Source organism: Hoplias malabaricus, chromosome 1, assembly GCF_029633855.1.
Source record: "Hoplias malabaricus isolate fHopMal1 chromosome 1, fHopMal1.hap1, whole genome shotgun sequence".
Lineage (NCBI taxonomy): Eukaryota > Metazoa > Chordata > Actinopteri > Characiformes > Erythrinidae > Hoplias > Hoplias malabaricus.
Window position 1 is genome coordinate 24,406,840 of NC_089800.1, and position 14,497 is coordinate 24,421,336.

Sequence of the window (14,497 nt, forward strand, 5' to 3'; positions counted from 1 at the left end):
TAGGCGTGATGACGTCAGCAGAGCAGGTAGCGCGAGCGGGAGGTCGGACGGCAGAAGAGCTCCTGGTTCCTGGACGAGATTTCAACGGCTCCTCTTCTTTAGAGTAAGTTCATTTAGTGGCTTTTAAAGCTTAGGTTATCATTTTTCCCTCGCTATCCAGTCGTACAAACTTTCAGAGTCGTTGTAAAACGAGGTAACGACTTTTTCTTTTGGCTTGAAGAGTCTCCTCCGTTTGGCGTGTTGTGGGATATTCAGAGCTGTTGCTTACTCGGTTTTTCAGCACGGTGTCCTCGGTGGTCTGCTTATGTTACATAGACTCAAGTCGTGTTAAAAGACGTTTGACGAGTGGCTTTGGTTTTTATTATTTTGCTCATTTTGTGAGGATTCGCTTTAGACCCGAAGCTCACAAATATATCGCTCAAAGTCAGATTTATTTACTTACTTATTTATTTGCTTCTTGTGTTTTCATTGCCCCTTAAATAAATATTTCCTGCGGGAATGTTTGACTATATGATTTTAATTATATACCTATTCCTTAACTTAATTCAAAAGTGCTAGTACCCTTACTAATGTGACATTTATTTTTAAATTCAATGTTCTACTGCTGATTTCAGAGCATGATATGACCGAACGACAAGGTCCTATCGATTATTAGAACCGCTAGTATTGATTCGTGAACCGATTCAGATTTGTTTTCCGGAGTGACTCTTTCAAACCTGCTGCTTAACGGTAGTGAGGTATTCCGCAGTTCAGCAGTCTTTAACTTAAGGTTTGTGGGGAAACCGCGTCAAAATGAAGCAGTAGAGAGTCTTAGCTCGGTGTGTGTGTGTGTGTGTGTGAGAGAGAGAGAGACGTGTGTGTGGTGGGTCTGACTCAAGGCCGACGTGTACAGTCTGAGCTCTATAAACAGCCCCTTGTTTGGAGAAAGTGAACAGAGGGCAGCTTTTAGTTGAATGTGCTGTTACTGAGGGTTTTGCTATAGCTTTTACACAAGGACGAAGTCAGATTACAAAAAAAGAATGATTTATAGGCCATACTCAAGTAAAACTTTTGCTAATTAGGTAAAGGTATGAATACAAAAAAAATACTGGAGTAGTACCTTTGGAAACTGCCGTTGACAACAGAAGGGGTCATAGTTGTGCAAGAGCGATGTCGTCCCTACTGTTCTGTCCCAGATGGAATGATTTTATTTGCATTGCCACTATCACAACCACAGGTTTTTATTAACTGCACTTTAAATAAATCTTAAAGTGTTATTATTAGTAAAGAATAATCAGCCACATAGATATTTACAATTTCATATCACAGCAGTTGTTGATATTTTGCAGAACTGATATTATGCAGAACTTTTAAAAAATTCATTTTAAATTTCTCAGGCCCCAAGGGTCTCCTAGCAGGATGACCAGTAGAAGAAAAGTTGAAGGCTGTCGCATCTGTGGACGTGACCTGAAGGGTAACCAACGTCGATGGCTCTTTGGGGGTCAGAATAAAAATGGCAGCCTATCGCTAACACCAACACAGTCCTCCTCCAGAGGGGCTGCTGACGCACTGCCTTCATCCAGGTCTTCCCAGAGCAGCCCATGGGGTAGGAAAGGATCCTGAACACATTTGCACTTTTGCATTTGTAATTGTAAATGTTTCATTTTATTACCAATCATACATTGGGTTTGCCTTTATGATGGAAACATGTGAATGATGCCAACACTAAAAAGAATAAACTGGTTGCAGAAAATGAATAAATAATTAAAATAATATTTATAATTATCCCTTCTGTGGAACTCCAAATAGTGTTGAGCTTCTGTAACAGTAGAAGAACAGTAGAATTTATTATTTCTGTTCTAATTAAATGGTTGACACTTAATTAAAGAGTGTTTTGATATTTAATGCTAAGAATTGTTCTCAGACAAAGAGTTTAATGCTTTTAGAACATAGCTGACAGAAAGGTTTAATGCAAAATGTTTATGAAAAGCAGGCCTGGTGCTTTAGTTGTTGTTTTGTGAAAGTTCTAGATCAAGATTTAGCCAAAAGCACAGGTGATGTAAAGGGTCATACTGTAAATATATTTTTAATGGATCTCTCTCTTTATTTCTTACAGGCAGCACTTTATCTCTTGGCTCTTCTAACAAATCTCATACCCTGTCTATCCCTAACAAAGGAACTGATCTGCTCTCTGTGTTGACACACATATTAGGGCAGTCTGTAGAAAGGGGGGATGGATTGGAAGAGTTCATATGTAGCAAATGTGTGTTTGTGCTAGAGCGAGTGTTTAAATTTGACACGGTAATTGTCAGAGTCAAAGTCTTGTCGAAAGAGAGGATTCAGAAACTGACTCAGGAAAGGGACAACTTGAGACGGTGGGTCAGAAATGCTTATGGACAGCGACAGCCTTCAATCTTCAGGAGAAGAGGAAGCTCCAGTGAAGATGACGTGGACCTGGGAGGCTCAGGGAGAGCTTACAAAGAGATGCTGAGGGACAACATGGCGCTTTCTGCATACGAGTGCTGGTCTGAGAAATCAGACTCGTGTCCTTACTTCAAAAGAACAGGTAAAAGATGCAAAAGAGGGAAAAACTGTGAGGGCTGTGATTCCTTAAGGGTATCAGATTCAGATTATGAATCGGTATGTGGAATTCCTCGTCACTTGCCCGAGCAAGCCCTCTCTCCTTTTGGTCTGTCAAGGGACAAGTCACAGAGTATGCCTCTCCATTGGTCTAGAGTTCCGTCAGTCAGCTCCAGTCCTGCTTCTTTAGCCGGGTCCTGCCATTCATTACGAGCACATTCATCCCGCACGGCCTCAGCACAATCCCTGGACTCTTTGGATGGTCCTGATCCTTTTGATTGGCCAGAGGAGCAGCAAGTGAACTTGGACTCCATTCTCCAAGAGCTGAAGGGTATAGAAGGAAAACCAGTCCATTCTCCTTCAGGGAGTCGCATCCCAGTATTGGGCAAAACAAAGGGACTGAATGGTGGCATCACAGAGGGCTCGGCTAAGGTCGGATTAGTGCGGGTGCTGAATTTTGGTGACCAGGAGGAGAATGAAGTGGATGGAGAGAGCAAGGATGTGCTGACTGAGCTGAGGGATGAGTTTCTGCCACTGCACAGAGAGGTAATATATATATAATGTTTTTTGTTTTGTTGTTCTGTGTTTGCAGTAGTATTCCTAGTGCCTCTACAGAGTACTCATAGAATTAATTAAACTTTGTTTTGCAGAGCTTTTCAAATGCTATTACATAAGGAATGACCTTCATGTTGTTTGCTTAAGAATAGGTTACACAATCTTATGTCTCATGTTGTGTGGCTTGTTTTTAATCTTGCTAATTAAATGTCTCAGTAAAACACTGTTTAAACTTTGAGGACATTGTTTAATCTGTCTTCACATGATGCAGGTCACTACAGGCAGAGTGCACCTTATGGTCAGGCTGTTACAGGAGCAGTTGGATCAAGCACAGACTCGCATCAGGACTCTAGAGGCAGAGATTCAAAATGGCACCCAATCAAACTCCAGCGAAGCCAGTCAATCACTCCCTTCACTACCAGTGGTAAGAATATGCTGTTAGCAAATAGGCACCTGTCTCTCAGTCCTGGGCTGATTTGTCCAAGCTCACAAATGCTTTAGAGCACTGGTTCTCAAACTGTGGTAAGCAGCAAATGGTGGCACAGCAGCTGACCTTGAAAATATTACTACATCATTAAATAATGAATTAATAACTAAAATACATTTGTAAACTGCATCCATGTAAATAAAGCCCAGTTTCAGCTTCTTACGGAATGTATGCAAAGGCTAGAGACAGACGTGAGCAATTTGGACCATTACAAAAAGAGCACATTGAATGAGAAAACAAACCGAGACCAACCCAGCGAAATACTCCTAAGCCCAGAAGGACTAAATCTAGAGGCATAAAATAGTGTACACTTAACTGAAGTATATAACATGGCAGATTTTTGCATCATTAGAGTCCTTAAACACTGTTTAACAGCATTGCGCCTCCTCCTCTTACTAATAAAAGTGCTGGGAGCCGCTGTGACCTGCTTCAGGCGCAGCACTGTTTTCACACACAGCCTAGAAAAGCACATAATAAATAGACCTCTCCTCATTTTTATTTCTCTCAAAATGCGTATTTCTCCACAATTGTATATGATCTCATTTATGTATAATTTCAGTTTAGTTCTAGTAATTTGTATTCTCATTATTTTTAGTAGTTTTAGAATAATCTTGTGTAATGCAAGCAAGACATTCATAGTATTCATAGGTGGTTTATGAGGTTTTTGTTTGATCATAGGTGGTACTTGCTCTAAAATGTTTGAGAACCACTGCTTTAGAGAATGATTTATGGGTTGGTTGTGTTTAGATGTTTAACTGTGCACCACATACTTAAGTTATATCCAGGTATACATGGGAATTCATGGAAAAAAAAAACTAGAAAAAAAAGGAAGTTGATAAAATGTCTTGGAGATATTAGTGCACTGATTAATATTTTGTGTGTGTGTGTGTGTGTGTGTTTCAGTAAGACCGCATTAACATGAGGCAGCTGCTTAAAGCGTTCCCTTCTAATACTTTAGCTGGTCAAATGTGGTTTAAATGAAGGATGGCTTGTGTGAACATGTATCTGCAAATCTCTTAGTGAGTGGTTTAAAATCATCTACTGTTTTGATTTAGTAACAGTGTGCTCTTCCATAATGTCAGCACATAGTTCCTATCCCACAATACTATTGAAAAGCATTCTACTGCATGCTAGGCCATAATAATTTATTTTAGAATAGAATATATTTGAACAAGTAGTGTGTTATACAAGGCAGAGGACGTGTGTAAAATACACAGGGTGTGTGCTTTTTCCTAATGTGGGTTGCACAAATGCAGGTACACACACCTACACACCTCTTTCTGGAATCTTCCCCAGCAGGAGTTTGCCCTGGGCTTTGACTGTTTTCTTTATGCAGATCATTAACTAGCACTTCAGCTTCTATATTGCATGTCTTCAGCTTTTTTTCCTAAAAGACTACCTATAAGTCTTTGTGTGTGTTTTTTCCTCATTTGTGTGGACATATTTGCAACCTGTTTTTCCTCATTCAGAAGAATGTGTGTTATCAAGAGCTGCTCTTCAGGCTAAACAAGGTCTTCTATTGTCCTTGGTCATGTCTGTTTGAGGACAAGCCACTAAGGGTCTGTGTGCATATGTCTCTGTTGGTCTGTTGAAGGATCCAGAAGGCAGCTCAGAACATCAGAGCAGACTGATTCACCATCTCAGCAGTTCATTGCAAAGCAGAGAGAAAGTCATTCAGGTCAGTTCTCGGAACAGTGAAGAGTTACAAGCTCACAATATCAGCCTAACAGCTCACCCCATGTCACCCCATGATTGAACTGACCTGGAGTTCTGCTCTCTTTAGGCATGCGTCACTTTGATCAGAAAACTGTGTGTGGAGCTGGGCGCAGGGTTAGAAGAGGCTGATAAGCTCATCAGCAAAGTGACTGTGTTTGTGACTAAAGCACACTCAGAACACGAGGTGAGGTGGATGGTTTGTGTGTTTAATGGCATTCAAATACATTATACATTAAGTATTTTCACAATATTTGACTTCAGAATATTGTTCTTATTCAAGATGGAGTAGGTTAAAATATAGAGCAATTCACTGGGTTTATTTGTAAGTGGCTTGACTGACTAGACTCTGTAACCACAGCCTGATCAGTAATGGTCAAAAGCACTATGTCCAGGCAGGATTTATTTATTATTATTATTTTTATGTTAATGTGAACCCATTTGAAACAGATTTACTGCAACTGGCACTGCGCCAGGTTCAGCCAATTAAAGAATGCTGTTCCCTCCTGTTTTTAATGTCAGTGACACATTCTTATTGCAGATCTTATCTTTAATCACCTAAAATACAGAGACAGGCCAAAAAACGGGGAATAATTAATTTTTTTAACAATTTTATTCTTTAATAGTTATAAAACAGAATATAAAGTCTATTAATGATTCTGTGTACAATGTGTGGGTTTTATTTAATCAGGATGTTCTGGAGGGTGAACTGTCTGAGCTCAGAGAGAGACAACATGGGCTGCAGAACGAGCTGGAGGCTCTACGACAGGCTGGCAGTCAGAAAGACAGAGACCTAATCACTTTGAACACTGTGCTCCAGTGTAACCAGGATGTCATTAATGTAAGGCAAACAGATCTGAGGTGGACCAATGACATGCGCGCACACACTCACACATTCTCAATGTTGGTTTACCAGTTTGCCTTGTTGACAGGACCTTGTTGAAATGATCTGACGGCTAGCATTCAGTTAAATCACTTTTGTACCGTAGGTGTCTGTGGACTGCATTTGTTGTTGAGCAGAGTTGACAGATATTGTTGCATTCTTTCAAATATACTTTGGTAATCTTGTTCAGAAAGTTAAACACAAGTATTTGTCCTCAGCATTTACGAGAGGAATTGGCTGAGAAGGCACGATCACTCCAAGATGCAGAGAAAGAGAGGGTGATGTGGAAAGAACGGGACTTTGCGTTAGGAGCAGTTCTACAGGAAAAAGAGACTCTAATCTCTCGTCTACAGGAGGCTCTAAAGAGCTCCCACAAAGATGTTCAGGTCGAGACCCTGTTTATTTCCTTCTTTGTTTTTGCTTTCATTCTGTTCTAATAAGACTGACCCTAAGGTGCTGAAGCAGGAAAATGAGCAAAGTGCTTAACTAAGGCCACTGGCCTTGTGTGCAGGCCCTCTCAGACTCACTCATTGGTCGAGGATTGCCAGGAGGCGGAGCTGAGGCTGCTTTGGCCAGTCAGTTGCAGGAGAAGGAGGCCCTTCTTGCCGTCTGCCTCAAAGACCAGGAACAACATGCTGCCACCATGGAACAGGAGGTTTCTAAACTTTCGACAGCTTTAAAGGATGTAGAGGCTTTGGTACAGGTAAAGGTCTCTTTGGAACCAAGATGTTGTTGTTGTTGTTATTTTATGTTAGTATTGGAGTTTAAATTTACACAGCATTATTGAAAAGGAAAGCAGTATTGAGTACAAAATTCTCCCTATTCATAAATGATACTATACAGAATATACTTTACTGTACAAAAATAATACAGAAGCCATCCATTTGAAATATCAATGACTGTTTTCCTGTGTGTATATTGTGCAAGTCCTCCATCTAGTGGCAGGTCAAGGAGTTAAACTTTTGTCACTTGGCATTGTTATGAAACCCTGGTACTCTAAGCATTTAATTTATTGATTTCTATTTTTTTTTTCTTTTTCTAGGATCAAAGGCAGAGTCACAAACAAGCCATCACTGAGGTGACAGATCAGCTGAGAGAGACACGCAGGGAGCTGCGGGAGATGATCAAAGAGAAAAGGCAAGCCGAACAAGCCTGGCGTGCTGAAAATGCGAAGAGAGATATAGACGAGGGAAGACTAAAGGACAGTTTGCAGAAAAGGGACAAGCTCATTGAGGTATGTGGTCTAACCCTTAAATGACTGTAGCCAGATTTAATATTTAATTTGTCTGTTTAATATCAATGCTGCGACATTTAAAAATATTTCTTCTTTATTCCAACCAGCAAGTTCTCTTGGATGCTGAGAAGCGGGATGTCGTGCTAACAGAGCTACAGCAGAACATTTCCACTAAACTTGAACCCAAGGATGCACTCAAACACACTTTATAAACTGACAGATGATAGTGACAGAGGGATTCTGACACATTTGAACAATATGTATGTATTTATATTTATAGTGCCATATTTGTACAGACACTGGACACTGTAAATGTAACCCCCAGCTGCCAAAACAATGTTAGACTATCATCTCCGTATGGCTGCTAAGTTCATATGTTACCTCAGCATCATCATTTAAGTTCTTGTCTGTTATTGTAGCGTTTTATTGAAAGTACTTGTGCTTTCAGCTTATTTAGAATGACTAATTGCACAAAGTAAAGATTAAATATTTAAATTCACTTTTCCACCAGCCACAAGCCAATTTACAAATGAGCTGTGTGAGAGATTTTTTAATATACACTGCCAGCTTGGTACAAACACACACAGCTGTGCCTTTCCAAGCCCCTATGATTATTCTGTATATTTGTTTTGAAATTTCTTTTCATCTCATGTTGCTATTGTTTGTGGAGGAGGTTGTTCAGTTCTGCTGTGTACGTATGTCCTAATTGTGTGATAGTCCTCAGGTAAATCAGTTTTCAATCTTTTAATTTCGTAACTGGTATTTTTTATTTCTATCATGACGCCAAGGGTTTTTCATTATGGATTTTAATTTGAAATATATGTATATTTTATTGTTTATTTGTGTATAAAGGTTTGTTTATTTACATGGGAGTACAACCAAATTCCACTTGACCCTCTTGTATCTGTGGGACACTGCCTGTAATTTGACCTATTACATGGTGGAGGTTACTCTTATTTCAGTATTTGTTTATTTTGGAGAAGTCACTAATCCCAAATTACAATAAACAGTCTATTTATAAAATCAACACTGTGTTGTTTTTCAATATCTTTACCCAGACTCTGAAAACTGCTTGAATATTAAATGTGCAAGGCTCCAGGCCAGGGTAATGTGATCACTACTTATTCAGCTGCTGCATAGCTCTTGTTTCGCCACCCGTTTTCTGGGTAACCTCACTTCCTAAGAGAGCTACAGAAAAGGTTTCAAGAAGTAATCAAATATACATTGTTCCTCCTTAGTGTATGTGTGTGTGGCTGTTGTTTATTATAAATTACATTATTATAAATCTGGTCCAGCTAATCAAATCTGAGTAGCTAAATGTGGTAATGCACATATTGGTCTGTTGTGTTAACCTCATGGCTGAATGTCATCAAAGCCTCAAAAAAATTACTGTCTTTTCATTCATTAATTGTTTGTAAACGCTTATCGAGTTCACGTTTATGGTGGGTCTGGAGCCTACTCGGAATCACTGGACACAAGGTGGGAGCACACCCTGGAGGGGGTGCCAGTCCTTCGGAGGGTGACACATTCACTCACATCCCCCTACCGTGTGTATTCTGACCGTGGGAGGGAACCCACGCAGACACTAGGAAAACATACCAATATCGTCACAGTCAGTCACCTAGACTAGGGCTCAAACCCACAACCCCAGTACCCTAGAGTGACATTACCAAGTTCCAATTCATTAATTCATTCATTGTCTGTAAGCGCTTATCCAGTTCAGGGTCGCGGTGGGTCCGGAGCCTACCTGGAATCGCTGGGTGCAAGGCAGGAACACACCCTGTAGGGGGTGCTAGTCCTTCACACGGCGACACACACACATCTATGGACACTTTTGAGTCACCAATCCACCTACAAATGTGTGTTTGTTTTGGAATGTGGGAGGAAACCCACGCAGAAAAGGGGAGAACGCACCAAACTCCTCACAGACTGTTACCCGGAGGAAACCCACGCAGACACAGGGAGAACACACCACACTCCTCACAGACAGTCACCTGGAGGAAACCCATGTAGACACAGGGAGAACACTCCACACTCCTCACAGACAGTCACCCAGAGCGTGACTAGAACCCACAACCTCCAGGTCCCTGGAGCTGTGTGACTGACGCTACCAAAGTTCCAATGTGTGGTGTAAAATATTTTCAGAAGAGAAGCCATTACTGAAGTTACATGAGACAAACTGTCTATAACTTTAATCCAGATGAAATGTTGAAGAAGCCAAATCGTGTAAGCACACAGTGTGCCGGAATACGGGTGAGAGGGGGGAAAAAACCAGGCCATGTCCATTCACTTCTCACTGGGTGTTCAGTTACATCCAATCACAACCCGGAGGGCCTTACAGATCACTGTCGCCCTGGAAACGACTTAACACTCAACACAGCAGCGTCTCAGACTGCAGCCTGCTTCAGTGGGGGAATGGTGTGATTTCAGCAGCAGGGTGTGATTAGGAGTCATGAACAGTGTTACACAGTCAGCTCCAGCTACGCCAGCGACTGAGAGGTCTCAGAGACCGGGGGATGAGTCTCAGAGGTGGAAGGATGAGTCTTTGCGCTCCATTCAGCGCGCGGAGCGTTTGGTTCTTCAGTCGCACATGAACGCGCTTCACTCGGCCGCGCGCTACCGCAGAACCCCGCTCTGCTCCAGATTCACGGACAGCAACGAGGCTTCATTTAATTTGCGACCTAAATCCACCGGCACTGCGGTAAACCAGCTATCAGTGAAGACCTGTACATGTAGAGTAGTGCTCGTTAATCAAGTATCACCCAACTTCCAAAATGTCATCATAAAACTATATATTTAAAATGCATACAAATGCAGGGGTTGCTTATAAATGTTTAGGGAAATCCTTCTTTGTGTCGCAATTGTTGGTGGGGATAGAGACCAGAAGCTCAACACTGACACAGCTATTAGATTTGTAAATGAAACATTGCTGGTCAATGTAAATGAGCTACTTGTCTCTTATAGAAAGGTGCTGCCAGCTGGTAAGGAATGTCAGATCTAGACTCAGCTAATCTAGACATGTCATACTCTTTCGACAATTGTTAAATACATTCTTTTCCCATTGCAGTTGTATTCTCTGGGCAAAAATGACCCCTTTCCTCCACCTGCGCTTCGTGACCAGAGCGCAGAGGCTAGTATTGGCTTGGCCAGTGAGTACATGCGCAGTGTGAGGGAAGTGGAAGGGCGTTTACGAAGGGAAGCTGGGAAGGTCAATCAAGAAGCTACTAAACTCCAACATCAGCGAGAGAGGCTGGAGAAACTGCTCCGGAGCGTGAGGAAAGCTCTGCTCGTCAACCAGCAAAGCACAGATTGGAGGACCTTCAGACCCACAGTGAAGGTGACAGTGAGTGAAGAGGGGTGGACTGACAAAATAATAAATGAATCCATAAAGCATCTCCTAACTTGAAACTTGGACATGGGCCCCCTACTCCCAGTTGGTCTTAAAAATGGGTCTCCTACACTACAGCTGTATATGTTTTACCAACAACCATTTGTGGACGTATAATGCACTAATCCAATTTTTTCAAAGTCATGTGCAATATATAAGCAGCAAATAACCATCTAAGCCTCAGAATTCATTGTTTCTCATTACAGGGAAAAGATGGAGCAGATCTCATGCTTCACCATGAGAAGAAGGGCTTGAATGAGCTGAAGCAGAGATTGGAGACTATGCTGAGGGATACATTAAATCAGCAGCAGGTAATGAGCTATAGAGTTGTCTTTTTTAGATTCCATTTAAAGCTTTACATGATTTTGACCTGATATCTACCATTGCACATGTGTATTATCTACTGAATAAACATCTTTTCTGTGTTTGAGGTCTGTTGAATAATAACATTAACTGAATAATGAATATTAGAATGCAAATATGCTTGGAGTGTAAGCTGTAAACCCTGGATAGGGTTTACTAACCAGCAGGCCATGGCCAGGGAACTGGGCACGTAACCAGAAGGTTGTCGGTTTGATCCACGGAGCTGGCAGGTCATGACTGAAGTGCACTTGAGCAGGGCACTTAACCCCCAACTGCTCCCCCGCGCCCTGGCTAGGGCTGCCCACTGCTCCTGGCATGTGTGCTCACTGCCCCCTAGTGTTCACTAGTGTGTGTATAATTGTGTTTCACTGCACGGATTGGGTTAAATGAGGAGAACAAATTCCTCTGTTGGAAGCACCGTGGCCAATAAAGTGCTTCTAAATCTAATTCTAGAAAACATTCAATCTCTTAAGCTATTACTATAGGAACATGAACATTAACATATATAGTTCTTTAAATTAATCCAATCTTCATGATATATAAGGAGAAATGTCATTTTCAAAAAAGTCTATATCTGAATGATCTGCAAGCGGATATGATAGTGAGAGTAAGCTGACATATTTCTGTATCACTTTAAGGCCCTAAGTCAGAGCAGCAGGCAGCTACTGGATTGTGCCTTTGAAAGGTCCAGAGTAATAGAGCTGCTGCCTCAGCATGGCTCACCCTCAGCAACCATGCACCTCTCCACATCTCCCCTCGCCATGAAACCTGATCCCTCTGGACCATATACCCCAGGTAATGACAATGCCACTCTCAGATAACATCTCTTAATGAGATCTCACATTCCTTCAGGCAGTTTCAAAACAATGTCCAGATATTAATAGTAATTATATAGTATATATCCCTTTCTCAAACAAACACAGAGTGTAAAGAGGCACTGGAGTCATCAGCAGCTGTGTTGCAGAGGTCCCAGCAGCTTAGAGGTAGTGTGAAGCAGCTCATGTCTGATGCTGTTGTTAAGCAGACAAGTCTACATCGCTCAGTCAATGAGGGCCTCCTGAAGAAGATCGCAGAAACAGTAAATCTGCAGGTGAGATGAAGATCAAGCATCTTTTTTATTTACTTCCACAGCCTTATCTTAAAAAATGTCATATATGGCCAGAAGTTGTAGATGCTTTTTCTAATGAGTGACTTTCGCTAAGTTGCACCCATTGCTGACAGCTGTGCACAGTTCAATTTCAATAGAATGGGGAATATTTCAGCAGCTACACATGAGCATAAAATCACTGGCATGGGGCAGTGGAGCTGCATTCTCTAGAATGAACACAGTACAGTACCACTGTGAGTAGATGAAGTGGCATTTCTTACCATGAAGTAATCGTCCCACATCAGTACCTGACTTCATATAATTTTTATGTGGCTGCATGCTGTCAAATCCTCAGCAGTATTCTAATATCTAGTCTGAATCATTCCCAGAAGGGTAGAGGCTGTTGCTTCTGCAAAAAGGAAGTTATTGTCTATTGATTCCCTTGATTTGAGGGGAAACAAATAGGGGAAAGAAAGAAGTCTCACTGTAAATGGTAGGTTGTATATACTCAGGCCATACTAATCACTCTTATTCCCCTTAACAGCATCATCTAACACTGAGCTCCGCAGCTACTAAACAGGCCATCTACCGTAAGCAGAGACAGATGCAGTGTGCTAGCTACAGCCATGGCAGAGTTTTGGTATGTTTTGGTATTGGAAACTGATTTCTTAGCATTTACTCAGACGGAGTTCCATCTTTGAGCAGTAGTGGTGTATAATTATGATAATCTAGATCATTCACACCATGTTTATGTAAGTAGCATCCAGTCAGAAGGTGCAATGCAAGAATGTAACTGCAGCCGAGGCAAAAAATGGCATTGCACATTTCGTTTTATGTGTTCTGTTGTTCTCCTTTAGGGCCCAGTATCCAGTGATGACCTGTTCTGTAGAGAGAGGCCAGACAGGCCTGTTGTGCAGATCTATGGGAGACACCCAAGTTCACATCTGCCAGAGTCACGCCTCCTATCACAGGTATCGTAATCAACAGTTCTGATTCCAGGTAGGCTCCAGATCTACTGTGACCCTGTACTGGATACATTCAATAAAAATCAAAATGAAATTCTGTCACAGACTAATCCACATAATTACAGTATTTATCTATTATTTATCATTCAAAGCTAACTCTATTTTTTATGGTGGACCTTGGTGACCCGAGTAATTCCAAAGACCAAAATGTGTAACATTCGTGCCATATATATATATGCAAAAAGCATCCTGTTCGGCTTGAAGCTGGCAGATAATGGCATTTATATCGGTAAAAACATTAACATTTTATTCAATACAATTTGATACAAATTGAAGTGCTCCTCATTGGTTTGTAAAGCTGGCTGATTTTGACAAAGTCTCATTAAGCCTGAGAAGCTAATGGTGTCTTTTTCATTGGGATGGGTTTGTGGGCATGGAAAATAATAGCTCTAATTCCAGGGGCACCACATACATTTAACCTGGCGCTGGCTGCATTGTGTTCATGTTTAATATATGGCAGGGTGGCGCAGCATGTAGGTGTCGCAGTCACGTAGCTCCAGGGACCTAGAGCTTGTGGGTTCGATTCCCGCTCCGGGTGACTGTCTGTGAGGAATGTGATGTGTTCTCCCTGTGTCTGCGTGTGTTTCCTCTGGGTGACTGTCTATGAGGAGTGTGTTGCGTTGTCTGCGTGGGTTTCCTCTGAGTGACTGTCTGTGAGGAGTGTGGTGTGTTCTCCCTGTGTCTGTGTGGGTTTCCTCCCACAGTCCAAAAACACACATTGGTAGGTGGATTGGCAACTCAAAAGTGTGTGTATGTGTGAGTGTGTGTGTCACCCTGTGAAGGACTGATGTCCCCCCCAGGGTGTATTCCTGCCTTGCGCCCAATGATTCCAGGTAGGCTCTGGACCCACCGTGACCCCGAATTGGATAAGAGTTACAGATAATGAATGAATGAATAAAAGGTATAGTATAAATGTATTTTTCACATACTCTAAAACCTGTTAAAGTGTAAGCTATGCTGTCTCTCTCTCTCTCTCTTTCTCTCTCTCTCTCTCTCTCTCTCAGGGTAATGTTACACTGAAGCAGCACCTAGAGTCTGAAGAGAAGGATTTAGAAGATCTGCAGGTTGCTCATTTACAGTTGGTGGATGACACATGGGCAAAGCAAGCTACAGCTGGAGTGGACTCCTCTGTTGTCCGGCTTCGAAGGAGATATGTGCTTCCTATGTTTGTCCAAGCGACAAAAACATAACCAAAAGATCTTA

At 41.7% G+C, this 14,497-nt stretch overlaps 2 protein-coding genes across 5 annotated transcripts; both read left to right on the forward strand.

Moving 5' to 3' along the window:
• si:ch73-95l15.5 (golgin subfamily A member 5) lies at positions 1–8,437 on the forward strand. Of its 2 annotated transcripts, none has more exons than XM_066661817.1 (11): positions 1–103; positions 1,377–1,585; positions 2,096–3,105; positions 3,386–3,538; positions 5,196–5,279; positions 5,385–5,501; positions 6,006–6,155; positions 6,416–6,583; positions 6,709–6,900; positions 7,240–7,431; positions 7,539–8,437. In XM_066661817.1, exons 1-11 carry the CDS (start codon positions 9–11, stop codon positions 7,641–7,643), a joined length of 2,475 nt encoding a protein of 824 aa, XP_066517914.1. In that variant the 5' UTR covers positions 1–8; the 3' UTR covers positions 7,644–8,437. The 2 variants fall into 2 exon arrangements, with proteins under 2 accessions (XP_066517914.1, XP_066517922.1); XM_066661825.1 differs by lacking the exon at positions 1–103 and adding an exon at positions 110–193.
• Positions 8,438–9,821: 1,384 nt separating this feature from the next.
• tektl1 (tektin like 1) lies at positions 9,822–14,497 on the forward strand. 3 transcript variants are annotated; one of them, XM_066660236.1, is made up of 8 exons: positions 9,822–10,132; positions 10,499–10,774; positions 11,026–11,130; positions 11,821–11,977; positions 12,106–12,272; positions 12,814–12,909; positions 13,127–13,240; positions 14,299–14,497. In XM_066660236.1, exons 1-8 carry the CDS (start codon positions 9,884–9,886, stop codon positions 14,482–14,484), a joined length of 1,350 nt encoding a protein of 449 aa, XP_066516333.1. In that variant the 5' UTR covers positions 9,822–9,883; the 3' UTR covers positions 14,485–14,497. The 3 variants fall into 3 exon arrangements, with proteins under 3 accessions (XP_066516333.1, XP_066516343.1, XP_066516351.1); XM_066660246.1 differs by having other exon boundaries at positions 10,499–10,768; XM_066660254.1 differs by lacking the exon at positions 9,822–10,132 and adding an exon at positions 10,288–10,412.

Excerpts from the sequence above, each read along its gene's own strand:
- si:ch73-95l15.5 (XM_066661817.1), top strand. The coding sequence starts at position 9 with ATGACGTCAGCAGAGCAGGTAGCGCGAGCGGGAGGTCGGACGGCAGAA. Across the intron at positions 104-1,376 it reads AACGGCTCCTCTTCTTTAGA|GCCCCAAGGGTCTCCTAGCA; the intron begins GTAAGTTCATTT and ends TAAATTTCTCAG. Across the intron at positions 3,106-3,385 it reads TTCTGCCACTGCACAGAGAG|GTCACTACAGGCAGAGTGCA; the intron begins GTAATATATATA and ends CACATGATGCAG.
- tektl1 (XM_066660236.1), top strand. The coding sequence starts at position 9,884 with ATGAACAGTGTTACACAGTCAGCTCCAGCTACGCCAGCGACTGAGAGG. Across the intron at positions 12,910-13,126 it reads ACAGCCATGGCAGAGTTTTG|GGCCCAGTATCCAGTGATGA; the intron begins GTATGTTTTGGT and ends GTTCTCCTTTAG. Across the intron at positions 13,241-14,298 it reads AGTCACGCCTCCTATCACAG|GGTAATGTTACACTGAAGCA; the intron begins GTATCGTAATCA and ends TCTCTCTCTCAG.